General features: G+C 38.0%; 1 protein-coding gene across 3 annotated transcripts; it reads right to left on the reverse strand.

Moving 5' to 3' along the window:
• Positions 1-314: 314 nt before the first annotated feature.
• Positions 315-19,047, reverse strand: LOC130912327 (6-phosphofructo-2-kinase/fructose-2,6-bisphosphatase-like). 3 transcript variants are annotated; one of them, XM_057830338.1, is made up of 14 exons: positions 18,798-19,047; positions 15,273-15,398; positions 15,013-15,109; positions 14,877-14,943; positions 14,002-14,076; positions 11,720-11,776; positions 11,506-11,627; positions 10,025-10,232; positions 9,806-9,952; positions 6,639-6,743; positions 4,011-4,140; positions 3,845-3,907; positions 1,634-1,698; positions 315-1,397 (listed from the first exon to the last, which is right to left on the reverse strand). In XM_057830338.1, exons 1-14 carry the CDS (start codon positions 19,024-19,026, stop codon positions 1,338-1,340), a joined length of 1,551 nt encoding a protein of 516 aa, XP_057686321.1. In that variant the 5' UTR covers positions 19,027-19,047; the 3' UTR covers positions 315-1,337. The 3 variants fall into 3 exon arrangements, with proteins under 3 accessions (XP_057686321.1, XP_057686323.1, XP_057686322.1); XM_057830340.1 differs by lacking the exon at positions 18,798-19,047 and adding an exon at positions 18,393-18,476; XM_057830339.1 differs by lacking the exon at positions 18,798-19,047 and adding an exon at positions 16,013-16,120.
• Between the last annotated feature and the right edge of the window lie 1,973 nt (positions 19,048-21,020).

A 21,020-nucleotide genomic window follows, 5' to 3' on the forward strand; every position in this document is an offset into this window, starting at 1 on the left:
AATCGTATAACTCAATACAGATTTATTTTGCAATGATCAGTTAGCCTATCAATTAATTAGGTTCATATTCGTGAGAAATGTAGCCCTGACCCCCGTTTACCCGATCTATTTGGTCTTATTAATGTCCTGTCCCCAGCAAAAAGTGTACATGGATGTTATGCTGTTATATCGTCCCTACCAATGTTGAGCCCAAACCTACACCCTTGATATGAAGTGACTTTTAAGAGCACCCATCTGTTTTCACTGTTCTTATGTGACAGGTTTCTGTTGAGAAAAATACTTGGACATTTAAAAAATAAAATTAAATAAATAAATAAAATAAAAATCTTTTTATTTTTAAATACCAGCAACCAAAAACATTTTATTGAATTGAATTCACTTTAAAGAGCAGCCATCTGATTTAAATGTTATATGACAAGTTCCTTTCTTCCTTCATTCAACATTTGAAAATGAATAAACATACAATTTCAAAATGAGAGGAAGAGAAAAAACAGGAATCAATCAATTATTGATATTGCCCCATGTCCGCTGTGTCCTGTTAATCGCTACAAAGCTGCATAGTGCATACACAATTACATGAGAATTTGGCTGTTACGATAGCTGATGGTGTTGGACTTGAGCAGTCCCCCAAAGGATACTACCTATTAGAATTGTGGTAGTCCACTCTGAATTTACATGGATAAGTTACAACACTGTAAAAGCTATGGACTACCTCAGCTAGGTGATTAGCACTTAATTAATTAACAGTCAATGATGTTGGAGCTGTCACCACATTATTCTGGGTTGTCCTGCCCAATCTGGGACTGTTGGCAACCCTACACCACACGTCGAACCTGATGCTTGGTAGTTAGCTTACTTTAACTAGATGTGGTTAATCAATAACACTGTTTGGCGTTTATAGGCTAGTATCTCCCTAACAGTACACACTGGTGTTTAGCATAGAGAAAAAAAAGAAGGGAAACACAACAAAAATCGTCGCATATCATGAGATTACCTTAACTATGATTTATTGCAGTATGTTCCCTATTGATTAGTTATATAGTCCCTGAGTGGCTATAAAGTGCATCATTGAATAAGATTTAATTAATAAAATAGTTAACGATGTGTATTTTCCATGTTTCGAGTCCTCATGTTTTAGAGGTACTATTTCTGAAAATGCTTCCAACACTTCAGCATTTTGAAAGCTTCATCAAGGTGGTTCAACTCGTTTCGTTTCATTTCCATCTAGAAATGTTCCGTTGAGCCATGATTTCCTTTTAAAACACCCGACAAGATTCTGATTAAATGGCAATCATGTCCACGTGTCTGAGGAATCAACCGGTCTCAATGGCGGTGGTCTAGATGTGCTCTGGGACGGTTTCCAGTGCCTCTTCTGGTTCTCTGTCTACATCCACATTCTGACAAAGAGAACAAACTTTAAAGTCATGCTCACTGATACACTCTAGCCTATCACGGAGTTAAACAATAAAATTAAACTAAATGAACAAATACTGCTAGCTCGGTATTTACTACAAGAAAAACCTGTGCCATACATTATTGAACCAGAATTACTATTATGAGAAAACCAAAATACAAAAATATTTTTCTTAGAACAAAAAGCTGAGGCTGTTTGTTCACATAGTCCGACACTTACCTCAGGCTTATCACGGTGTGTGTCCACAGCTTCAATGTTAAGGAAGACTGACTCCACTTTGCAACCTGGATTGGATTGGACAAAAAAAAAAGGGAAACCAACAAAGATCAAGTAATAAATGCATACGTACAGTATATCTCATCTTCACACATTTTACTCCCATAGCCATTGACGATAAATATTATATATACTGGTAGTTTGTCACAGATGAAAGAATTTAGATAGCTTCTGGGAACTCCTAAAACTATTTTTTCATGACAAATCTTTAAAAAAAAAAACTACTGGGTTTCATATGTAATAGCGTGGGTTAAAAAGCTTGGAAATTCAGAGCCACAAATCTGTCAATAGGACACCAGATTCCCTTGAGGCTCATTGTTTTAATGTTGAAGTTGGAGTTTGTAATAGCATGAGCCAGGGGCGCTGCCAGGGATTTTGGGCCCCATGAAAAGATATCACTTTGGGCCCCACCACCAGTGCTGGGGGAGACACACACATTTAGAGTATTAACTACGTAATTTCCTGCATTCTGGTGAACCTTTACAAACTAATTTGTGCATTTTCTGCATTAAATTAAGATGAAAATATATTTATGTAAACATACAGCGTATAGAGAAATAATGATTAGACTGATATCATCTATAAGAAATGTAATGAAGGCCATCTTTTACAATCTAAATTAAAGTTGCACCGATAATGATACCAGTATCGGCAGGGGGCGCCAATCCGGCCCGAATTGGTGGTATCGGTATCGACGAGTACCAACATTTAGGGCGCCGATACCATCTACTGGAATAACTTGAACGCAACTGTACTGTCCACCCCAAGTGAGCTAAATTCCCAAATCCCGATGCAGGACATCCATATAATTTTGTCTCGTCTTTACGAAATGAAATAGAAATCTTCATCTTCAGTAATAAGTGAGTTCATAACAAGGCAAATATGCAATGAAACGCTGCTTATACACATATGGCATTCACAATCGGTTAGCATTTGAAAGGTTCAGACCGTGGGACACTAAGCAAACTCCCAGTTTCATGATGAACAATGAGTGGCAAATTAAAAGTGCCGTACTTCAAACTCGTCCTATTTATGAAAGTCCATTGTCATATGCTGGTGTTGTGCAGTAATGAGCAGAAGTGACTTATGTGGCGTTTGTTAACTTTCTTTCCAGAAAAAACTCACGCGCGCACACTAGATATCATCACATAGCAACCTAGATGTGCTACGTTAGATCCCATGCCATTAGCTGCGTGAGCCCAGAGTGATGCGTAGTCCATATACTACATTGATGAATTAAAAACCGCCATGACTGAACGGAAGTTAAACTGGCCAAATCAACCCATACCAGTGACTATAGATAATGCTGCAAATACTGTTAATTCAGTACGTGACACAGATGGACTCGGACCACAAATAGGATGTTTTGCTCATGTGGTAAATATAGCTGCTAAGAGAGCTGCAGCAATCAACAGTGTGCCCCACCTCACTTTACAAACAGTAAAGATTGTTCTCAGCACTTTTATACAATTTTTTTTCAGATCAGTAAGAAGTAAGCACATAAATTTGATAACCCAATTTTTGTTTTGAAAACATTTCTGCAGTACCGCTCACTCATAGTCATTGACTGGTGTAAATGCACACCACTGCTCCCGGTCTGATCGAAGGAATGGCGGACCAAGCAATTTAATGAAAATACGGGGGTTGACGGGAGGGGTGGCTGGCAATACATATACTCTCTGGGTGTTTACTTTTTGCCAAAAACAAAACAAGAAAAAGAAACCCTTCGTTTTGTTCATATTAAAATTATAATGATTAATACTTAAATTAGCAAACAATTACCTAATGTTCTAATTTTCTTTGTGGGCCCCATCAGGGCATGGGCCCTTGGAATCATTATCACTTTTCACCCCTATACGGCGCCCATGGCATGAGTCGTAGTATTAGCGCCTCCATACCGCATCATACAAAACTGTCCCACTTTATGTTCGTAAATGACTCACCCTGTTGAGTACGTTTTTGGGAGGCTGCCTCCATTTTGGCATCGCCAAAACACAAACATGTTCACTTCTAAATTTTTGGAAACCTATTTGCAACCCCAGAAATGTTATGATTTAATCATTTCACTATCATCATTTAACAATGATAACCAGCAATATAATATCAATTAATATTATAGCAATAAAAGAAGAAGAATCACTTAAAGTGACTGACCATAGGCGACTGGGGTGAGTTTGAGGACTGTGTGAAGAGGACACTTGAGGTAGGGCAGTTCATCTGACAAACACAACATACTTAATATTAATTTTTCACCGTACTTGCAAGCTGATGATGTATTCATGACATGATGGTGACCGTGCACTGCATTATATGCTCGTACCTGAACTTTTATCTAAGAAATATGCCAGTAAGCATCTCATGACAGCCTGATGGCAGATGACTAGCACGTTTTCCTGCCTCTCCAACTCCATAATGACAGGCTCCAGTCGCTGGACCAGATCCTCATAAGACTGGAGAACAAGAGGCTAGTTAGGAAATATACTTCCTGACGGATACAAAAGTGTCCAGTGTTTGCATTTGTCAGCCAAACCTGACAGTTTTGAGTTATGGGTGAGATTTATGGAAGGTGTAGATTAGGTAAGAGGCAATAGTAAAAATAATTTGTCACTATCAAATTCTATTCACATGTATTCCATTTAATTTAAATTCATGTTTTTGTGTCATTTATTTTCTTATTTTCCCACCATTTTTATTGGATTACAGACAGTCATCCATTATTATTTTTGGATGTTACATATCAGAAGAGTAGCCAAAAATTTTATTCAAGTAAGAGTAGTGTTACTTCAAAATAATATTACTCAATTAAAAGTAGTCATCCAAAAAATGTACTCAAGTACAAGTAAAAAAAAAAAGTATTTGGTTAAAAAAAAAAACACTCAAGTAATGTGTAACATTGTGAATAACTACATAAAATGTTATATATATATATATATATATATACATGTTGTTGTTGTTTTTTTAACAATGATATTCTTTTTGTCAGCACACTGTTATCTATATGAACAGTTATTTTTATACGGTACTACAACATACTATTACATAACCACATCAAGCTAAAGAAATACAACAAAAAAATTGAATTCCAGCAAGAGAAAAAAATCTACTGACATCAAGTATTACTCGTCCAAAGAGCATGAGTGCCCTCTAGTGGAGAAAAAAAAATCTATTATAAAACTAAAACAATCATATATCCGGTTTTCCGTGGTCAATCAGTGCCAAATAAAAACTGGGAGAGAGATTACAATCCGCACTTTCCTGTCATGTTGACAGCGGCACTTTGTGTCAAATACTTAATTATTTTCTGGTGCTTTAAAGACGCCACATGATTGAACCGGCCGGCATGATCATAGAACGGCAACCTCGAGTCTGATTAGTATAATGGTCTCACGTGATTATTGTTGCGACATCTTATTGGTGAAACTGGTTGAGCCACTGTTGGCATCTCTGGCAAAAAAAAAAAAAGAAGTAAAATGTAATATGTAGAATAAAGAGGAAAAAAGTAACAACTAGTGTAGCCCAAAGTAGCGAAGTAACAGTAGCGTTTCTTCGTTAACTCAGTAAAAGTAAAAAGTATGGCTTAGTAAAACTACTCTTAGAAGTACATTTTCCTCAAAAAGTAAATGTAACCGAGTAAATCCACGTTAATACCCACCTCTGCATATCAGAACCCATCAGTACAATATATAAGTGGCGGACCAGCAAAGCCTTCTATACAAGCCTAACATAACCAGAAAGCATTATCACTAATATGTTATAAATATGATAACAAATTATATGAAAAAAAAAAAAATGTATGTTCCTTAAATATATATGTAAAATTATTCATCATATTCAAGTCATCTGGTATTCCAGTGTTCTATTTTTATATTAGTTTTTATTCTGTCAGAATTCACCCAGATTGTAAGCAACTGCCCAAGACTTTCAGAATCAACAGTGAGGGCTTCTATGCGCTGTGAGTGAGATGGCATTTATGGTTGAACTTGATATTGATAGATAGTTGCGATAGCCAATCAGATAATGAGTTGACCACAATTGGAATTGGCCCTAAAGTCCTATGACCCACTAGCTGGATTCACGTGGGACAGTTGAACGTGAGATATACACATTCTGTGATTGGATTCTAGTTTACAGCAGGTGGCACAATGTAGATCCACAGTCACACCAGAATCACATCTCTGAACCTTAAGCAGAAAAAAACTCACAACTTCTTTACTTACACATTTATTACACAATGGGCGAAGAAAAGAAAAATGTATATTTGGTGGGTGATATACTCAGAAGGACATTTTCATTTATTTGTTTATCCTTTTCAGCAACGTAGACATCGTAAATCTGAGTGTCTTTGTAGACTGTTTTTTTTATTTCTGACTTTTTATTGTGCCATATGGGAGTTTGGATTACTCCCATTGTGGTTGTTTATATTGTATAGTCACAAAAGGATTGGGGGTGGACAGAGATGAAGAACAGAGGGAATAGTGATACAAAAGCATGATTTAATCTATAAACTGACTAATGTGGATCGGCTTGCAAGGTCATTTTCAAGACATGCAGTACCTTTCAAGAGAAGATACTGTAGCGCTCATGAAACGAGGACAACCAAACACGGAGCTAGTTAATATGTTCCAGGCCTTAAAGCGAATCAAAACATATGCTATGAATATAAGCTGGACAGATGTGGCTTTCATCATCGGCCTCCATGTCAATGTAATGTGTGGCTGGAACGGAAACACACAGATAAATTGTACAACTAAGTCACTGCGGCATTGAAGAAAGTAAGAAGAATGGATTTTGTGTTGAAATGTGTATGACTAGATGACATGTGTGACTGTTATTATTAGAAGAGACGCTGAGGCATTCGGGGGAAACTCCACAATACAATATAGCGTTTGTGTTTATCAGACTTGCTATCCAAGACTGTAAAAGATGTCAAACAACAAAGACACATTACCTCGCCTTTTGGGTAGCGGTAGCGATACTTGTCTTGGTCTCGCAGTGCAAACTCCTCTGGATAATTCTCTTGAATCTCCTCATATGACATCTCCTCACACACACCCTGAATCACAATGAAACATAACAATTGTAGACAGAAATGTGACAGCACAGTGAGCCATCAGGATATCCATCAAACAAATGTTTAAAAAAAAAAAAACAACATTTTAGCTTGATTTGGACATTTTAAAATAATTTTGACATTTCTAGAGCTTGTCCAATATAGGTCTTTTTTCCACTGTCTTTATAAATTGACGTGCATATACAACAACAATGTATAAATAGTATTTACACGGACAATCAAATGTTTGGACACAGTTTCTCTTTCGACTACTACATGCTAAATTCTGTTTATGTATTTGATGACAGGATTTGTCAGGTCGAACTCCCCAAATTTGAGACGATGGCACTCTCCCAAATTATTTGGAAAATTTAGCCCCTGAAGCAAGTTACACCTTGAAATATGAAATTTGGTTGGCATTTCTATCTTTAATAGACTGGCAAAAAAGTCTCAAATCAAGCTGTAGAACTAAATGGAAACCATTTTGGCTGGAAGTGGTCATTTTCAGGGTCCTACAGTGCTCGACTCCTAAATATTCTGTATAAACACAAAATTGTGAACCCTTTTGACGAGAGCTTTGCAAGACAAAGTCCATTTGTTATTGTCATTCCATTATTCATTGAACTTCACAAAGTCCAAACTTGAATAAACATCTTGCATAATGTGATGGCCTAAAAGGCGCTCGCTGACAATGGTATGTGATGTTACCTATGAGATAACACATTTTCATTCCTGCTGACAAATTTGACTTATAAAATAGCTCTGGGCCATTTGCAACAGGATGGTATAATATCTACTTTAGGGCTGTCAAACGATTAACATTTTTAATGGAGTTAGTTACAGCTTAAAAATTAATTAATCGTAATTAATCACAGTTCAAACCATCTATAAAATATGCCATATTTTTCTGCAAATTATTGCTGGAATGGAAAGATAAGACACAAGATGGATATATACATTCAACATACGGTACATAAGTACTGTATTTGTTTATTATAACAATAAATCAACAAGATGGCATTAACATTATTAACATTCTGTTAAAGCGATCCATGGATAGAAAGACTTGTAGTTCTTAAAGATAAATGTTAGTACAAGTTATAGAAATTTTATATTAAAACCCCTCTTAATGTTTTCGTTTTAATAAAATTTGTAAAAATTTCAGTCAAAAAATAAACTAGTAGCCCGCTTTGTTGATGTCAATAATTACACAATGCTCATGGGTGCTGAAGCCCATAAAATCAGTCGCACCCAAGCCCCAGCAGAGGGCGACAAAACTCCAGAAAACACAAGTAACAAGTGGACATTGCACTGTGCTGTCATTTTAATCTGTTTGAGAGGGGAAATGCGTTAATTGAGTCAAATATTTTAACGTGATTAATTTAAAAAAATAATTACCACCCGTTAACGCGATAATTTTGACAGCCCTAAATTACTTATAACATACGAGTGGGGCTAGCACTCTAGCTCTCCCATATCAGAAGTTACTAGCAGTCCTTACATTTGTATAAATATGATCTATTATTAAAAGCTCCTGCAATGATAACAATCCTTGATGGTCCATTCTCTTCAATTTGTGTTTAAACTGGCCCTAATTGGGATACTAAACAAGTACAGGGTTCTTACACCATTTTAAAAATCAAATTTAATGCTTTTGGAGACATTTTATGAACTTAAAAAATATAATTCAAGACCAAAACATGTGACAAAAATTTCTGATGAAGATTTCAATAAATGTGAATTCTAATTTTATTTCACTATAAACAATGAACTGCTGCAACAGTTTTTCTCCTCTCATGTTCGACCCCTTGGGTTTCACCCCCATTGTCCCTAAAGAAAATGTCTTTTTGCAAGACTTTGCACTGTTATTATTTTCACCAGGGGTCAACCACCTATTTAATAAATTATCATTCATCCATTTTTTATTAATTCCCTCTATTAATTCCCATTCCCTCTTACCTCTACTACTGCGAATAACCACGAAATGGCATCATGGCGATTACTCAAGTGAACTTTTACAACTGTGCCATCAGCAGTGTTCTGACATATGGATTTTTAGTGTGGTTTTCAAGCTGCACAAAGGCTGACCAGCAGGTGCACCATTCTGCTCACCACCTTTTCCACCTGCTGCTCTCAGTGAGAAGGTACAAGTCCATACAGGCCAGAACATCAAGACTGGCCAACAGTCTGTATCCACATGCTGTGAGGCTACTGAACTCTGCCCCTCTCCCCTCTCTGCTCCCCTCTTACGGACAAAAAGCCACATCGACCAACAACAATAACTCTGAACTGGTTTGCATTGTTGCAGTATGTCACCACCCACTACTTCCTCCTCCCTGACCCTTACCCATTGGTTGACGACCAGTATACTTGATTATACTTGATTAAATGATTTGGTTTTTGCACTGATTTATAACGTTTCTTATCAGGTACATTTTGCTCTGCACTTTAGCACTGACATGACTTTATACTGCTGTTGAATCTTTGTTGTACTTATGTCCAATACTGTGTCAATGTTTACACTTGGTACTTAAGGGTATTTATTATATGGGTTTCGCACTTTATCAACGTAGCTGTATGGATGCTCCAAATAAAGTTTCATTGTGCTTTTGTAACAATGACAATAAATATTTTTAATCTGAATTTGAAGTTGATGTCGTACACTGAGGTTTCGGACAACGTACCGCATAACATACAGTATATTAACTCCAAACTCTTGTATTTACTTTGTATTTAGTGCAAGGCCAAAAATAAAACAAATACACATCATTAGAAGTTTTACGGCAGACTACAGTGGCATTAAATGCACCGTCTGGAAATGTCATACCTACTGCAATTTTCCACTAAATTTTTGACAATTTAAGACGTTAATTATGCAGATTTTGAACTTAAGAGATTTGAAGACTTTTAAAGGACCCGCGGGAGCCCTGAGGTAGCCTCCTAAGGTTGGGCAGTAGCGTCCGTGTATTGAGTTATATTGTATATTAAAGGTATACCATTAGTCCCCAAGCCTGGGAGTTATACAAGGCTTGAAAGAACCACCAAAATTGCTTATTTGCACTCACAGCATCAATCTCATTGAGAGCCTTCCACTGTTCGTATGGGACACCCAGGGCTTCAGCTGTCTGAATGGTCCTCTTCATGTGGCTGGTCCACACCTTCAGATCATTGATGCTCTGCTTCCGCACGTACACTCCCAAAGCGCTGGAAAACTAGACAGCAGACGCCTGGAGCAGAGCTGATGGTATCATGCGACATTGCTATCACACCACGGCGCTCCTCACCTTGGCACCACGAGCCGACAAGCCAGAATCCCCTCCAATGCGGCCTACCAGGTTCAGCTCACTCTCGCCATGGCGACACAGGTAAATGGAACGTGGTGTAACATGGATGTTCATGAGGTAGTAAACAATCCTGCTCTGGATGTGGTCTTGCACTCGGTTCACCAGGTATCTGCTGCCCACGTTGAAGATCTTAATGTAGGATAAGCTCCTGCAGGAGGCATGAGGGAGACATGTTAAACCACAGGCAAATCATATCATTTAGAATTTTCGAGGAAAACACATCAAATGGCACACCAATTACCAAAACTTGAGAGTTCAAACTGCCATTACATACAGATTCACTGGATCAACACAGCTTTTGTGGTCCATGTTGTGTACAGATCAGCTGCAGTTATGGGCCCACTTTACTTAAATCCCAAATACATACACATACATACATACACATACATTGTTCACTCATTATAACAAATAGTGTGCACTACCAACAGCTGGAATGTAAGTGGCGTAAAAGTAGTGGAGAAAGCAAAGTGTTTCATGAAAAAATCTTAAGAGCACTTTTAGTGCAAAATTAACTTTGAGATGATTGATTTAGAAGTGTTAGTCAAAGACACAAACAAGCATATTAAAGAGTTCAGAAAAGTGCATCACAGAACATTTTGGGGATACAAGCAAATCCACATTTGTCTCGATTTACATTAGAACATTGTGTTTAAAACTTGAGACAACATGGTGAAAGAACTGCTCTAGGCTAGGCCATCGATAATTGGAAAAATATCCTTAATTGATCCAAGAAGACGGAAATACAAAGATGAAAGGGGTTTTCCCAAATGAATATGGCATGAAAGCCTTCTTTTGAGTGGCTCCAAGTCTTCTTCAGTAAACATAAGCAATATGATCGAGGTTTCCTGTTTTATTATTATAATCCAATTTTTGCTGGGCACATGACAGTTGAGCAACGCAAAAGGATTATTTATGGACAAAACCGACTGCAGGAGTTGCCTTTTGACATCAGCTTTATTTTTAAAAGCCAAGAATTCTATTCATCAGTTTGTAGCAGATCTTTACCACAATTTCTTTATTTATCACCGTGCCTCAGCTGCGGTAGTTACAGTAGCCTACATCGAGTCATGCTCAAGCCACACACAGGGCAATGAGTTCTTCAGGTACAACTTTGAAACATCAATAATAGGCAATAGAGCATAAAACCTAGTCAAAACTAGTAAAAATTAAATATGCTATTTTTATATGAACAAAACAAAATGCAGTTTTGAAAATGAAAGAAAAGTTTCTCATGCACAAAACTTTTATTTGAAATATACAGTACTGTGGCCCAAAAACCAAGATATAAACTGTACCCTGGGTTGTCTGACACCAATGTAGCCCATTTGGTCTTTGGGTTCCATGTAGCCTCTGATTCATGTGGTCTACTACAACTGCATATCTATTGTATGTGGTCTGTTTGGTCTATGCAGTATCATTACCTGTCTTTGTCATCATCCAATGCCACGTAGGTCAACTTGTAACATTCAATCCGCTTCAGGAAGTCAGCCACAGCCTCATCTTTATCACAATTGAGGTAATCAGGACTGCTTAGCTTCACTTGCTAATTCAACAGAGGGGTCAATATTAGTTTTGATCGAGTTTGGCTTAGATCTAGCAAGCACAAACACACGCACACATTCATACAAAATTTACCTTAATATTCTCAGCAATGATCGCTGCATCGTCACAGATAGATTCCACAAAGAAAACCTGAACAAATTTTAGGTGATAGAGTAAAAAAAAACAACGTAATATACATACTCTATATTTAGAATATTTTAAAACAACAAGTCTTAGAATATACCTAGGTAGCAGATAAGTGATTGAACAATACAACAACAAAAAATAAAAACAATAACAGGTCATTCCCCCAGTGGTGGGCGAAGTACTCACTTTTTTTTTACTTACGGTTAAGTAAAAGCACAGATACATGGGCATAAAATACAGATAAGTGCTGTAAAATGTAGTGAAGTAAAAGTAAAAAGTACCACTTCATATTTGTACTCAAGTAAAATACAGAACAGACACACAAAAATATACTTTAGTATAGCAACTAAGTACTTTTACTTCGAAGTACATTTACTTCGTTGCATTCCACCGCTGGATTTTCCGTATATTTTTTGTACGAATAAAATAAAAAATTTAAAAAATTAAAAAATCAAAGTTAACCATATCTGAACCATAGACTTCACAATCAGTTGACAAGACAGCTCCCACAGACATTGCGCCACTGCTTCCCGTAGGGGGCCGGGCCAGGCAGAGCGCCGAGTAGGCTTTCACTGCAAAAAACTTAAACACACGTTGTGTTCTAATGCCGGATTTAGGTGGAAACTGGACGGACGTTTTAGTGCATACAAGCAGGCAAGAGTGTCTCAAGAGTGATTCGGTCTGAGGATTCAAGGTAATTATTATACAGGGTGATTCAAAACGAATGTGCCAAAATCATCATGCCTTTATTCATTTTAAAATCATTGAAATAAACTGAATTATTAATTATTAAATAAGTTAATTCATTAGAACTAATGAATGAATTAATTAATAATTTAATAAGAATTAAAATAAGAATTAAAAGTCTTTTAATAAAAGTAAGTAATTTTAACAAATTAAAAGTCATATCAGCTTGATGTTGTCCACACCGCTGGTGGTGGTCACATTCAGCACTTGAATGAAGTAAAAAATTGAAGTTATATACAATACGTGTATCCAGCTAATTATTGTGTTGTTTTTTTTTTTTTTCTATAAATATACCACAATGGTTTTGACACATTCTTTTTGAATCACCCTGTATATAATAGCCCCATGCATGCACTTTGAAATGCTATGAAAAAAATGGAAAGGAATGGAAAAAAATCAGCATAACTAGATTGAAATATTTACGTAAAATGAATGATAACTTTTTTTTCTTTCAACCAAGAATCTAGACCGTTTTACTTTCATATCTACAGAAATTCCGGGATTTACATTTATTTACAAGAATTTTCAACTGAAAAAGCTCTTGTTTTGTGACGGCCGCCATGTTGGATTTTCTATCCATGCACAATAGCATAACTTTACATTCGAACAATCAGGTAATTTTTGGCCAACTGCCCGTTTTTTGGCAAAAAAAACAACAACTAGTAATTTAGACATTTCTGCGTCAATACAAAAAAAAATTAGGCTTGGGTATTTTATTTTATGTGAAATTTCAATTAAAAAACGACGAGGGCCAGATAGCCAGCAAGAAGTGCTGAGGCATAAGTGACATCGGAATTCTAAATAAGTTGTGATTGTATATAGAAAAACGCAAAATTTGCTTTTGTTGAGTAAAATTAAGATCATTCTGCATGCTTTCCTTTAAGTATTAAGTTTGTAATGTGAAAATTGAGTGATTTATTAGCTGTTGAAAATGTATGTGAAAATTGCACTAAATTAAAAAAAAAAAATCAAGTCGCTATATCGGGCATAAATTTATATGACATGGTAAATATTGCTATTAATCCAGAAAATATAGGTGATAATCTCTGCATTTGGTGATGTTTGTTTATCTAGCCTAAATCTGAGAATTTTATAGCCATTTTAAGTTTTGTTATACTTACATATTTTTCCACATTTACGTTACATTACATTTTACAATTACATATACATTACATATTACAAACTTTGGTTTTAGGTTGCCAGTGGCTTTGGTTTTGAAAATATTTTAACTTAAGTTTCTGAAAATAGGCCACCTATGGAGTGGTCCGGTTTTCCGTCAACTGATAATGAAGTGTATGTCTGAACCTTCACCATCTCCATTACAGTGAGAAATGTTCAGTCTTTTTATGAAGCAATTTACCGTATATAATAAATTCAGCAGGGGAGAAGGCTGATCTTTCAAGTCACGGAATGTCACTATATAGTGAAATGTCCTTTATGATTATGACTACTGAAAGTTTCAGTTGTAATGCAGCACAAACCTTATAGCCATTTTCCTTAGCAAAGGTGAGGATGAGATCTCGGCGCTCTGGTGTCGTGTTGGTGGCATCAAAAACCTCAAATGGAATAATCATTATTGTTTAAATAAATCGTTTTCACCTAAGTGAGTACGGAAAGTTTTCGAATCCTTAAATGTTCCATTCTTTGTTATAATGCAGTCATTTATCAGTTTCCTCATTAATATACACACAGCTCGCGATATTGACAGAAAGACAGACTGCAGCTTTATTAAAAAGGAAAAACTGAAATATCAAATTACCTGAGGTTTTCATACACTTTGTTGGGATGCTTGAGGGTTGCACACTTTCAGTGGATTCCAGCTATGTTTTATTATACTGTTGGAATAAATTGGGACTTGTCTATATAGGACCTTAGAGCTCACAGTGCATAGCTGAATTCCGATCGACATGGTATTCCCTGCTCCCTGTTCACGGCTCAGGGAATACACTGTGGTAGGCATATTGGCCCCAAACCAATAATGAAAAGCCGATGTCAATATTATCCAATATCATTTTAAAATGCTTTCATCCGCCGATATTATCCAATAATATTGGACAACTCTAAACAAAGCAATATAAAAAACACAATGGGAGGGCATTAAACTCCCTTGCGGCACATTAAAAATTGTTTACCCTATAAAGACATTCCGATTCCTATTCTCCGTTTCAAAGCAGGACAGGTTAAAAAAATAAGAAAAAAAATAGTACCCCATAAAAATCTAAACCAATTTTTGCAATTAATGGTTGCAATATGACAAAGTGTGAAAAATTAAGGGGGTCTACATACTATCCGTACCCACTGTATTTCATTTTGGTCTGATTACTGTTGGTTTGAATCAGTGTGCTGGATGACTCACCACAACTTGGCCTTGCTCTCTGGTGAAGTAGTCGCACACATCTTTGAGCGCAGCCATGGCGCAAGCTCTACCGAACATTAAAGCAACAATATTAAAGCAGCAAGAGAGAAAATTGAGGAGGGGGTGTAGATCATACTTTCGGATCTTCATGGCCTCTGCGTTGTCGGGTTTAAAGAACTCAAAGCTGTTATAGGAACGTGTTGCGTCTCGGCGATACTGCCCCACGTTGAACACTGGTGGAGAAACAAGTTCAACACACTGCAAACTAATGACAAAACAGCTACAAATTAAAAAAATATGTACAGTGAAACTCTGCACTTTGCTTTGACATGGATCCATTTAGAAATGCTTTGTGCATTGTGCCTCTCTGCATTTGCGTGTCATATAACATGATACCTTTGGTCGTGACACCAATCCAGTTGAGGTACCTGGTGAGCTTTTTGGAAATGTACGTTTTCCCGCGAGCAGGCAGACCCACCATCACAATCATGGTGGGTGAGTTGGTAAACTGAGGAACAGACGCTGAAAAAAGAACAAAAAATGGTTTTGCCATCACTTGTTGACAGGATAAGTACATACTGGCAAAGACAAAAAAAAAGAAAAAAAATCTTCTTCTTTGAAGGCCAGGTATATCACCAAAGGTTAGAAAAGTATGATGCCCCAAGCTAAACAATTCAAATATTGTAAAACCAAAACCTACACTGAATGTTTCATGCTTAGTTTTGTTCAGAAGCAGTTTTTTTATGTTGTCTTTCGTTCAGTGACAATTCTTTTAATCCAAAAGAGAATGTTTCTATTACCTTTTCAATTTTTAAATGTCCAACATTTTAAAAGTTTTTACTAAAATGCATAAAGAGTTGTGTTCAAAGGACCTATTTCTCGTACTTTTACAAAATGCTGTGTTTTATTTCTTCTTCATGAACGGCATAAAATTGTTTGAAATTAAAAATAGAGATATAATTGAGGGTTTTACTTCGCGGCCTTGTTGTCCAGTACTAGAAGCTCATAGGGTTAACGACCGGCAGGGTGCCGTATTCGCAGCAACGAACGCTGCGTTCAACGGCTACAAACTGAAACGCGTGCACACATACAAATGCACGCAAACACGCAAGCCAACGACAAATTGCAGTACTCACATCCTCGACGTTTGCTCAGTCGGCTGTGCACCCACGGCACCCATGTCTTCTCTAAACGTGTTTGAGTAAGAGTGCTTTGATTAAGTGACATGGCCGTGGATATGTGTATGTGTGAGTGTCTGCATGTACAGATTTTTGAAGTCGCCCACACCAGGAGGTGGAGTCCTTTAATCACCTGTTTGGCTGGGGCCAGAGGATGGAGCGTCACTGATTGGTCAATGGCTCAAGCTGAATGAGGTCAGCCACCAATCAGCTTGTATTCCAGGCTCAGAACATCACACTGAAGTTAGAATACAACTTGTTGCATTTTTGCTAAACACTGAAGACTAAAGATAGATTTTTCAAACATTTTTGAAAAAACTCCAGGGAGCCACTAGGGCAGTGCTAAAGAGCCACATGCAGCTCTACAGCTGCCAGTTGCTGAACCCTGGCCTACCCTGTCATTACATTACACTTAGTGGGCCACCATTACATTCATCATTTAACTGTAAATCTGTTAAATCCTTGACTGCAAGTTCTCCTTTCGCTCCCATATTAACGACATCAGTAGATCAGACTACTTCAACCTTCGTAATATTTCTCATCTCCTTCCTTCTCTTACCCCCCAAACCACTTCTACTCTTGTTTGCAGTCTAGTCACCTCCCGGATAGAGTATTGTTTTTTGTTGTTGTTGTTGTTGTTTTTTATTAACCTGTCCTGTTCAGCTGCTTAGACATGGTGAATAGGAATCTGAGAGTCCTTATGGTCTAAACAGTTTTACTGTATCACTTGGGAGTTTGATATACTCCCATTGTGGTTGTTCATTGTGTTTCATTTATTAGGAGAAAGCAGCGAGCAGGAAGAGGGTATGGGGGACAGAGGGGAATGGGAGCAGACAGAAGAGGAGAAGAACAAACAGCAATCGGAAATACTTTACACAACTATGCTACAAATGAACATGGTGGGGTGCAACCGTTAGCTAATTATATTTACCCATGGACAATGTGTGGAGGGTCTAATAACCGAGGAAAAAGAGGGGTGGGGGGCGAGTCAAAAGGAGACGGGATTTGGCTGGGTGGAGCGTATATAAATCAGCAATGTGAATTGTGCAACCCATTATTATGTGAATCACATGTAAGTGCGGGTAGGTTGACATCCTATTCTATGCTGCCTGATCGCTAATCCTGGCACTGACGATCTCTACTTGATTGTGTTAAATTACACCCAGTCATGCGTGATCCCACTCAGATGTGTGATAGTCCTGTAGAAAAGTGGAAATGTTGCACAGGGGCCACCCTAGGGCACAGCCCAATCCTCCTCTCGCAGCTCCAGCCGGATTGACTCTTGTACCTCACTGCTCTTCAATCTCCCAAATATATCCCTCCAGAAATTGCAGCTCCTCCAAAACTACATAGCACGCCTCATCACTCTAATTCACACCGCACACCACATCACTACCGTCCTCCGTCAACTCCACTGGCTCCCAGTTAAACAAAGAATTAACTCCCTGAGCTTTTAGTCATTTTGTCCTCCAGCTTTGGAAATGACCAACCCCTGACCTTCGCAGTATAACTGCTCTGTCACCTTTCAAATCTCGACTCAAAACATATCTGTTCAATCTTTCTTACCCACCTTGATCCTTAGATCTGTTTTGTCTCGACCTCTTAATTTTCTATTACTTTCAAACTGCTTTTATTCTGTGTTTGTATATTTTAATCTTATCTTTTTTACAGTGTCCTTGAGTGTTTTGAAAGGCAGTTGAAATTTATTATTATTATTACTATACTGTATATAACACATACAAGAAAGCCAGTTTTTCCTTTTATTTTACTAGTATATACACAGAGAATATATAAATTTAAATTTCCTTTCTTTGTGTGGCTCTTATATACTCCATCGTAAAATTCCACCAGACATGCAACGTGCGCCAAATGGAAGCGAATCGCCTCCTGGATCAGTTACGCAAGTAATGCAACTAATCGAGGAGTGTAACTACATAGAATGTTTTCTGGGGTCACATATAATGCTGTATGCTTTGGAATAAAACAGTAGGCAGTAGAAACAGAAAATCAGTCCAGCGAAATATTGAGTATAGATTCGGGGTTTGAATTATCACTATTTGAGAGTAACAACTCAGCTTTGCTCGGACAAAACGTGGTAATTTATGAAGTACAATGGGTTTAAACTTGGAAAACATTTAGGACAGTTAATGGAGTATGAACACCACGTTCCATAGATTCAAACCCTTAATCATGCCGACCAGCCAAGAGTCAGACCCGTGTCAGCTAATATTCAAGGCACGTTTACCTCAAAATATAACGTCATGATATGTCGATCACGCCTGGTCGTGCACGAGTTCACGTCAGGTTTATGCGTGTGTGTTTTCAGGTGGACGCTCACCTGTGCTCGTGCAGCGCACGCGCCGCCTAATAGGGGTGTTTCTCTTCCTTTCAACGGGCTCCATGAGTGACAAAAACCGGAGTCCACGTGGGCGCGTGTTGGCAACGCCAGTCGCCACGCCCACTCACGACCCAGCCCCCCCAAAACACGCCCCTGAAACCCACTACCCCCGTAGCTTGGCCAGGGACGCCCAGTCTTTCTGGAGATTATGTGCACGCGCGGCATTCCACCCATAGACGTTCCGTGGTTGGTGGGGTATGGGGGCAAGGCCAACTCGACCCGTGTCGACGCCACTCGGGTTTACGCACGCGTTCTCACGGCCGAGAGCAAAAGGAAAGGCCGGTTGGCGCGTTGCCACGTGGTTCCTGTTACACAACCGAGCGGCGAGTGACGTGAATGGCTCACCGAACGGACGCTGGAAGCGGAGCCTCCTCTGCGCTGGCACCGGCACGACCCCCTCGCCTTGCGTCACTGCGATGGGCTTCATCCCAATCACCTTGCCTGGGTTTACATGCGATTTTGAAGTGCAGCGTTCGTCTTGGCCGGCCGCGTTCACGGAGCTGAGTAGTGGTTTCCGCTGTCTCCTTGTTGACGGTGCGCGTGCGCGACCAGTAAGCAGACAAACAAGTCTCATTGAAGACAATAGGTCAATAATGAAATATTCCAAACGTTTCCCAAAATTCCATAGAAATCATAGGCGGAGTTTGACTTTTGGGGCAGGGGGGGCACAACATGTTGATGACCCCGAAACGCAGTGTCAGCAATAAAATTAACTTACAAGAATATATATAATAATAAGTTGACAATTAGTTTTTTTTTTTTTTTGTTTCCCATCATTCTTGAGGGGAATTCTAAATCAGACTGCTTAGGCAATACTTTTCGCCAAGATCGTCATCCACTGAATATGGTACGGCGGTACGCCGCGGTGTCGTGCCAATGTAGTTACCCCAGTCAAAAATTTTATCCCCTGGGCGGAGGCATATGGAAGTAGATTTGTGCCTTTATTATTCAATCAAAAAAAAAGTTGTTTCAATCAAAATATATATTTTCAACCCCCAAAAAGTCGCTTCAATCCCCCCCCAAAAAAAAAGTGAATGAAAAAAAATAATGTTTGAAACTAAAAAAAGAATGCATGCGAAAGCGATTTTTCTTTGATTTTTTTTTTTTTTTTTTGATTGAAGCATTTTTTTGATTGAAGTAATGTTGATTTGTGTTTGGGCCACATTTTTGCTAGGACATTTTTGTCATTATCCAATCAAAAAATAAGTTGCTCCAAAAAATATATTTTCAAAAAGAAAAATCCCTTCAGTCCAAAAAAAAAAAAAAAGGAAAGTTCAATGATGGTCAAATTTTTTTAATGCAAAAAAATATCTGAGATTGAAAAATTTGCGTTTTTTTCACTTAATTTTTCATCGAAAAAGTTTTCTTTGATTGAAGCAATCCTTTTTGTGTTTGTGCTTTGGTTCACCAGACACTTTTTTTCTTCTTCTCTTTTTTTCCATTAAGGTCCCATATTATTTGAAAAAAAAAATATATATAATAGAAGCTAAAAAAACACATCTTAACCAGGGGTGCCAATAATTATGGAGGGCACTGTATATATTCAGTCTAAGTTGCTAGTCACATGATCAGTTCGAAAAATAATTTTAACCCATTATAAAAATATATTTTTTGTTCATTTCATTCATTTTTGTTCAGTTGTATTGCTTTATAACTTTTATATATATGGAAAGTCAATTACATGCAATGACACTTTTCGGCCACCAGGGGGGGCCTAGCCGCTCACACAAAAATACACACGTGTGCTTTGGTCAGATGAGACCAAGAGTGAGATTTTTGGCAGCAAACACTCTAAGTGGGTCTGTCGTGCCACGAAAGATGTGCATGCCGAAAAGCACCTCATACCCACTGTGACGTATGGGGATGGGTCAGTGATGCTGTGGGGCTGTTTCGCTTCCAAAGGCCCTGGGAACCTTGTTAGGGTGCATGGCATCATGAATGCTTTGAAATACCAGGACATTTTAAATAAAAATATTTTGCTCTCTGCCCGAAAGCTGAAGATGGGTCGTCACTGGGTCTTTCAGCAAGACAATGACCCTAAACATATGGCCAAATCTACACAGAAAAGGTTCACCAGACACAAAATCAAGCTCCTCCCATGGCCATCTCAGTCCGCAGACCTTGTTTTGTTGGCAAAAGGGGGTTGTACAAAGTATTAACACGAGGGGTGCTAATAATTGTGACACACAATATTTGAATTATTTGTCAAATATTTTTTTCTCTATGTGGGATTTTTCCCCACTGAATGAATGCACATGTATCGAAGGTTGGATTTTTCTCTTTTTTTCCATTAAGGTCCCATATTATTTGAATAAAAAAAAATATTAGAAGCTAAAAAACACATCTTTTTCAGGGGTGCCAATAATTATGGAAGGCACTGTATATTAAAAATATTATTGCATTAACTGTACTTAGGTGGGGAGTCTGGCATACCGCTAGAGAGTGCCTGCATCTCACACTTTGAGTATGACTGCTTTTATTGTATGGCATTTATTCTCAGGCTAGTGTTATTAATCTGCATACACACAACCAGTAATAATATGGACACTCCAATAGGGAATGGGACGT

Source organism: Corythoichthys intestinalis, chromosome 2 (assembly GCF_030265065.1).
Source record: "Corythoichthys intestinalis isolate RoL2023-P3 chromosome 2, ASM3026506v1, whole genome shotgun sequence".
Taxonomy (NCBI): Eukaryota; Metazoa; Chordata; class Actinopteri; order Syngnathiformes; family Syngnathidae; genus Corythoichthys; species Corythoichthys intestinalis.

Coding starts and splice junctions, on each gene's coding strand:
- LOC130912327 (XM_057830338.1), bottom strand. CDS start 19,026: ATGAGACTTGTTTGTCTGCTTACTGGTCGCGCACGCGCACCGTCAACA. Junction 15,110..15,272: donor GATTGGTGTCACGACCAAAG/GTATCATGTTAT, acceptor TTTCTCCACCAG/TGTTCAACGTGGGGCAGTAT. Junction 10,233..11,505: donor TTGGATGATGACAAAGACAG/GTAATGATACTG, acceptor TGCCTCCTGCAG/GAGCTTATCCTACATTAAGA.